General features: G+C 37.4%; 1 protein-coding gene and 1 non-coding gene across 2 annotated transcripts in view; both read right to left on the bottom strand.

The window, feature by feature from the left end:
* Positions 1-5,349: 5,349 nt before the first annotated feature.
* Smp_028190 (methylthioadenosine phosphorylase, putative) overlaps positions 5,350-7,721 on the bottom strand; it is a gene marked incomplete at its 3' end in the record, with an annotated part of 17,538 nt that continues 15,166 nt past the window's right edge. Inside the window, exon 6 of the mRNA XM_018790977.1 lies at positions 5,350-5,394. Within this exon, the coding sequence (XP_018645769.1) occupies positions 5,350-5,394 (45 nt within the window). The remainder of the gene's footprint in view (positions 5,395-7,721) is intronic.
* On the bottom strand, positions 6,654-6,720 carry Smp_tRNA_01982_Gln_TTG.1.1. The gene has a single exon. It is a non-coding gene (tRNA).

A 7,721-nucleotide genomic window follows, 5' to 3' on the forward strand; every position in this document is an offset into this window, starting at 1 on the left:
GGAAGCACTGGACGGCCGTTTCGTCATAGTGTGGGACTCCTCAGCAGTGCGCGTCCACGATCCCGCCTCGCGATATTCGAACCCAGGACCTACCAGTCTCGCGCCAGAGCACTTAACCGATAGACCACTGAGCCGGAGTCCCACAATAGGACGAAACGGCCGTCCAATGCTTCCAGGTTTTCCATGCTGGTCTAACTTCAATTGACTCATGATTTCAACTATATGTAAAAAATTACTAAAAATCTCCACAAACAAACCCCAAATGTAAGAATTATTTATTTAAATATATCTTCCATCATTAATTGACAGTAGTTTAAGAACCATTGAAAGGAAGAAGGAAATGAACTAATGCTTCGATTTAACCTTAAACTACTCAACACTGTTCATATTCAGCTATGAAAACTTTGAAATTTAACACAATCAGGTCTATCAGGCAACACAGACACTGAACAAAAATACTGAGTTTGTCACTCTGTACATGCACCCACGATTATCGGATTACGGGCTACGATAAAGACATATTTAGAAATATTATCCGAAAAGCTTTGGGAACACGACATTAATGTGAACATACAGAAGAACAGAATTCAAACCGACATACTTACGCCCGTTACCCCTCGTTGAGGAGTATAGGCCGCATACCAGTATTCTCCATCTAACCCTGTCCTGGGCAATCCTTTCCAGTTATTACCAGTTAACATTCATCCTTTTCATATCTGTTTCAATCTCCTGGCCAGATGTGTTCTTTGGCCTCCCTCTTTTCCTCTTACCTTCAGGATTCCAACTTAGGGCTTGCCTCGTGATGCAGTTTGGTGATTTCCTCAATGTATGTCCGATCCACTTTCAACGTCTTTTCTTAATTTCATCTTCATCTGGAAGTTGGCTTGTCCTCTCCCATAAAACGCTGTTGCTGATAGTATCCGGCCAGTGAATGTTGAGTATTTTGCGTAGACAACTGTTTATAAATACTAGTATTTTCTTGATGATGGATGTAGTAGTTCTCAACATTTCAGCTCTATACAGTAGGACTGTCTTGACGTTCGTATTGAAGATTCTCACTTTCAAACTAGTTGGCAGTTGTTTTGAGTTCTATATGTTCTTCAATTGTAGGAATGCTGTCCATGCCTTGCCAATTCTCGACTTCACGTCCGCATCTGAATCTTTCCTTTGTGTATGTTGAGGCCTACTGATGCAGAGGCCGCAGCTACATTTGCTGTCTTCGTCTGTATTTGCTCGTGTGTATGAGATAGGAGGGCTAGGTCATCTGCGAAGTCAAAATCATTCAATTGATTCTGAGATGTCCATTGTATTCCGTGCATCCGCTCAGATGTCGAGGTTTTCATAATCCAATCAATCACCAGGAGAAAGAGAAAGGGGGGAGTAGACAGCCTAGTCTGACTCTGGTCCTTACTGAAAATGCGTCTGTCAACTGTCCTCCATGCACGACTTTGAACTGTAGTCCGTCCTATGTGTTCCGGATAATGTCGACGATCTTCTCAGGAACTCCTTACTGCCGAAGAAGTTTTCATAATGTTCTACGGTTCACATTGCTAAACGCTTCCTCATAATCAATGAATGTGGTGTATAGTGATGAGTTCCACTCAACTGATTATTCGACGATGATCTGTAGTGTCGCAATTTGGTCCGTGCAGGAGAGATCCTTACGGAATCCAGTCTGTTGATCTCAAAGAGTGGCGTCTACTATGTCTTTCATCCTGTTCAGCAACACTCCATTGAAAAACATTCCTGGTACTGACAGCAAATTGATGGCTCTGTAATTCTCACATTTGCTCAGATCTCCTTTCTTTGGTATCTTGATGGGGTGTCATTCTTTCCAATCCGTTGGCACTTGTTCCTCTTCCCAAATCTTCTTGAATAGAAAGTGAAGCATGTTTGCTGTTACTTCTATGTCTGAATTCAATGCTTCAAGTGGTATGTTGTCAAGTCCTGCTGCTTCCACATTCTTGATTTGTTTGATGGCAATCTTGATTTCTTCGATCGTTGGTGGAGTGACACCTATGGTAATGTTAGTGTGTGCTGATTCCATGCCCAATGAGTTCAGTGGAGCTGGTCTATTCAAAAGTTCCTTGAAGTATTCTACATATCTCTTCCTCTGTTCTCGAATCTCCGTGATTGTCTTCCCTTCTTTGTCCTTGACTGGTCTCTCCGGTTTATAATATCTCCCTACTAGTTTCTTCATTTTATCATATAGTTGTTTCATATTCCGTTCTCTTGCAGCTTTTTCCGTCGTCGTTGCTAGTTCTCCCACGTATTTCTGCTTATCGGCTCTGATGCTCTTCTTCACTTGCTTGTTTGCTTCTGAGTAGTCTGCTTGCGCCTTAAATTTCACTGTTCGAGTTCAACTGTTGTTAACTGCTGTCTTCTTGTTCTTCCTTTCTTAAATCATGTCCAGGGTTTTCATAGAGATGCATTCTTTATGATGATGATTGTTGCGAATCAGAACCTCCTGACACGTTGATGTTAATGCTTATTTGATCCGTTTCCAGTTGTCCTCAATCGTAGTTTCTTCTTATTTCACTAGATCCTGAAAGGCTTGCAACCTGTGGGTGAGGGTTATCTTGAATTGGTTAAGTTTGTAAGTATCTCGAAGGAAGGTTGTATCGAACCTTTGAAATGCTGTTTCACCAGTTCTCCAGTGTTTCAATAGCTTCAGTTTCATCTTGACCACAACCAGGTAGTGATCTGAATCTATATCACATCCTCTCCTGCTTCTCACATCTTCCATTGTCCTTAAGAATGTTTCATTGATACAAATATGATCGATCTGGTTCTCTGTGGTGTGGTCCGCTGAGATCCATGTAGTTTTGTGTATACGTTTGTGTGGGAATATTGTGCCATCTGTAACCAAGTTGTTGAATGCACATAGATTTGCAAATCTCTCCCCATTTTCATTTCTCTCTTACAGTCCATGTCGTCCCATGATATCTTCATATCCTGTGTTGTCCGTTTTGAATTTGACGTTTAGGTCTCTCATCAGGTTGGTCAGGCCCTTTCCTGAGCACTTAGCTATGATTGATTGCAGTCTCCCGTAGAAATGATCGTTGTCGTTGCTATCATTCTTGGGTGCATAACACTGGATAAAATTCATCGTGATTTCATCCTTCTTTGTTTTAAATGATGCTTTGATGATTCTGGATCCATGAAATTCTCATCCCATCAATGCTTTACTTGCTTCTCTGGACAGCATCAGAGCAACTGCCTGAGTGTGTGGAGCATTTTACCCTTCGTGATAGAGATAGAGCAGCATCTCTCCCGTATCTAGTTTTTGTTGTCCATCTTGTGTCCAATGGGTTTCGATGATTCCGAGTAATGTCAATTTGTATCTCCTCACTTCCGTTGCTATATGGCTGGTCCTCCAGGTCTCTCACATTGCCTGGACATCCCATGTACCTACGTCAGTTGTTTCTCTGGTCGTTCGAAGAGGCATCGGTCTCTTGACTTCCGAAGAATCTTGACTTTCATCATGAGGCATTATAATTCTCCTAGGATAGAGTTTAAATGGTTTAATTTGTTTAATCTGGTCGGAGCTTTTTAGCGATGTTGTTTTTCACGAGATAGGGTTGCTAATCTCATGCCTAACCCTCCTCGTTTGTGTGGGCTTGGGACTCTCCGTAACTCTAGAAGAGCTACAGGTCGAGTTCAAACCGACTTGATGGAATTTAAAAGGCAAACAATACTCAAGGTATTTTCCCGTTGGAAAGAAAGGTAATGGCTGTTACGGTAATACTAGAAATGCTGTTAGTAACAGTTTTCGTGTTAGTGTTAGAAGATCCTATATTAACTACGGATAAGATCAACAATATATATATAAAGTAATGTGATCAAAATTTCAAATCATAATTGTCAGAACTCGGGAATTTTGATGTTCGGAGTTTTAATACAACTATCAAATCGTTCAGTTTAATTTATTTCTCGATATTTGATAATGATTCTTAAGGTATCGTTCGTAAGAAACCGGCTAAATTGTAAAGTTCAGCTGCAGTCATCCTTACACGTAGCCTGTAGAGATATAAATTGTTACTAGAGGATTGCTAAGGAAAACATGCACAAGTTTCACATCACCAATCTACTCACGCAGTCAATCTGACAAACAAAATAAAAATAATGAGCCTAAGTTAATGAGTTACCAACCATACAGAGCACGGTTACATTTAATGGTCGACCTAGTCAACAACAACGACTAATAACTCCCAGTCATAAATCCGAGTTAATCTGGTAAACAAAACTGTTCACATATGAAGTAAGCTTTCAAACTGTTACATGGTCAGTGAAATACAGTCACAGTAGACGACTTGATCTACAAATGAAATTGTATAAAACGCTGATCGCTAATATCTTTCACCTATTAACATGCTGAATCATTGTAGTTAAATGCATGATACACATTCATAAAAAGATGAAAAATTGACGGGATAAGTTAGAAAATTAAGTAGATATCGAATAATTCGTTCTAAGCATAATGAATCGTGTGTAGATGGAGTGGAGCCGGATTTGACTATGATTACCACTAAAATGAGATTACGCGCCCAGAAACGACTTGGTCCCTTTGATAACTCGCAAAACTGAAGGCTGTAATTGGTCCAGGTAGAGTATATCTATTGGCGATCTCGTGGTATCGAAAGAATACCGAGACGTGCCAACGAGTACAGGCAAAAAAGGCAGAGCGTAAGAGTGTTCAAACCAAACAAGGCAGACGACCGAACGAAAAGTGACTTTGATACAATTAAACAATAACGAGTACGATAAAACAATCACTGGTACAATTGGTTAAAATAATAATTATTTCCATTATTGCAATCGTGTTCTCGTCAAGAAAAGCAAGTCACTACACGTGTGGGTGAATCCCTCCATATACTTTTTGTATTATTTTTGCTACCCTAAAAGAATTAGTTCAATTTATAAGACGATTTTTGTTAACTCTCAGACGAATAAATTGATTCATCATAATGATCATCACTGTAATAAATGTAAAATTCACACTGGCTGTCTAGCCACACTTAGTCTAACAACGAGAAAATCTCTTAGCGTTAAGTTACAGTTATCTATCAAGACTCGGTTTTTTAGTTATTAGTACTTTTCATTAATTGTAGTCTTCAATTTATGTAGTGTTATAAATTATGGTAGTTCTGAAAAAGCAAAATATGCCACTTTGACAAAAGAGTAGCCAATGTGTATGTGGTTTAATTTTGTGATATAAAACATGGGCCTAATTACTTCAGATTTTAAACACTTCCCTGAGGCCTATAATGCAGTTCACTAACGAAGAATTTTTTAAATCTTTCTTTTCAAACATTATTTATCTCAACTGATATATAGTTTAAGGAATTTTTAACGGTGTAAATGTATGTTTGATTTGTCATTCCATCTGTTACCCTTGGACCTAACAAAAATATAGATTTTCTAACCGTTTAATGGAAACCCTACTTTAGGATCAACAAATGGTGCTTTTCATATTATCCTAGTCTATTTCGAACAGCAAGGCTGAGAGTCTGTTCGTGGTAATTGGAATGTTTATGAGATTAACTCATTCATTTATCGTTTAATGGAAAAACAAACAGGAAGCATCCATTCTTTATTGATTTCAGGAACATCAACCTTTGTTATGATAGGCTTCATGTGTGTAATTCACAGGAATAAAACCGCACCGACTGTCTCCAATATGTATCGTAATATGTTTAAGCAATTAAAACTTTCAGGTCTGTCTAGCTATTATTAACAATCTTACGGAATAGATAGTTTTGTAACATATACAGCACATATCACACAGAAGTGAAAGACTCAGAGTAATGTAGGCAGTAAATTTGGGAGCTTTTTATTCTCATAATGTGGACAGGGAAATGTAGCTGGCCGTTTGTCAGATGCTGCAAGTAGCAAAGACACCTACAGGTGTAACAACGAAGGAATAACATCCTAATGAACTAATGTTGCTGAAATTTTTTTAACTCACATAGTGACTGAGTAGAGGAATTTACTAAGTAACTGTGAAGGTATGGTTAGTAGCTCATTTATAATTTTTATAATTCAAGTGAAATTCAATGTGTGCTTAACTGATGTAGCGAACATTATCGTTCGCATATTTTGCACCCAAACCTTGTCAATTGATCTTGATAAACTCGAAATTGTCATAGGTAGATCTACGTAAACTTGTTTCTGCTTTCTCATTTTTAATGTTACTAATCTAACGGAAATATATTCATACTAAACTCTAAATTTGATTTTAGCCCTACGGAAATAGTTTAGACTTCACAAATTACTGAAAAGAAAAAACATTATTGAGTCCAATTTAGTTAACTTTTAATAAACAAAATAGTGCGTGTTTATGTATCTTCCATACAATTTTGAATATATAGAAGAAAGCAAACAAAACAGACAATCACTGAATAGTTTCGTTGAAATGACTTTGTTGTCTATCAGTTCTAATTAAAATTAGATAAAAGAATAAAAGATTGTTTGCAACTAGAAGTGTTTAGACTTTATTCACAGAGGTCATGTAATTAGACACCACTGAATTTTTAAAATATTCTATGATAATTTAAACAAAACTAACAATGAAATCTTGTCAGTTATCCGCATAGTTTCAACTCATTATCATAATACTTGTTTCATTTGAATTTGTTTGTTTTTAAATGAGTTCCGATGAAATATAGAATGATGTCTGAGATGTATAAAAGACGTGGGTGTTGTCTAATTTAGCTATAAACACATACTAAAAGGGGTCTTTAGTCTTTATCTGATTTCAAAGATGTTGGTGTTCTTTATAACTTGTCAATGTTTAGCTAACACAATATCCAAGCGATAAATTAAGATTTTGTAGAAAGATATATTTCACACAATGAACAGAATTTAAAACAATCAGGAGGTATGTATGTATTCAATCAGCAGATTAACAAACAAAACATTGTTTAAGAGTTTAATGTAGTGTTTTTGAGCATACAAAATCAGGCCATTACAATACAGATAAACCAAAAACAAAATAGTTTATATAGGTTAAAAGCACTAATATATGAAATATTATTAATATAACTATAATGTGATTTTATAAGCAAAGATGGACAGTGGCTAGCAATGGAATCCAGGATGCGCGTTTCGTCCTATTTAGGACTCGTCGGCTGGATGTACCTGCATCTCACAGTTGATGTTCACTCTGGGACTCGAACCCAGTACCTTTCGCTTCAAACGCCATCGCCTTATCCACTAAGCTACTGAGTCGTCATAGACACTTACTTGTGCAATGGGGTGAAGTTTGAATTCACTTATTATTGTTTGTTTAAATCTTCCCATTGATTTTTAGGACTACAATTGATCAGTCTCTTATTGGTATGTGTGCTTGTGAATTAAGGCTATATTTAGGCGATACGCACAGTGTGGTGGTCGATATTCGATATTATCCCTAAGCTTGTATTGTTATATTGTTCGTCATGATAACCGTTACACGATAACGTTGCAACGGTGTATAAATCAGAAGGCGAATACAAAGGGTTGATTGAGTTTATTATTGGACCACACACCGATATCCAGAATTACAGGCACGTTAAGCAAGCATGGAAGAGTAGTTCCGTCAAGCAAGCGAGTGAGCGTGAGAGTCAAATGAGCGAGTACAGTACAGTGAACATGACTAAGATATATATATATATATATATATATATATCAGAGGGGGTTTTGTGGAGAATTTATATTTTTCACAGTTGACATCATGAGTC

The sequence above is a fragment of the Schistosoma mansoni genome (genome assembly GCF_000237925.1).
Source record: "Schistosoma mansoni, WGS project CABG00000000 data, chromosome W unplaced supercontig 0115, strain Puerto Rico, whole genome shotgun sequence".
Taxonomy (NCBI): domain Eukaryota; kingdom Metazoa; phylum Platyhelminthes; class Trematoda; order Strigeidida; family Schistosomatidae; genus Schistosoma; species Schistosoma mansoni.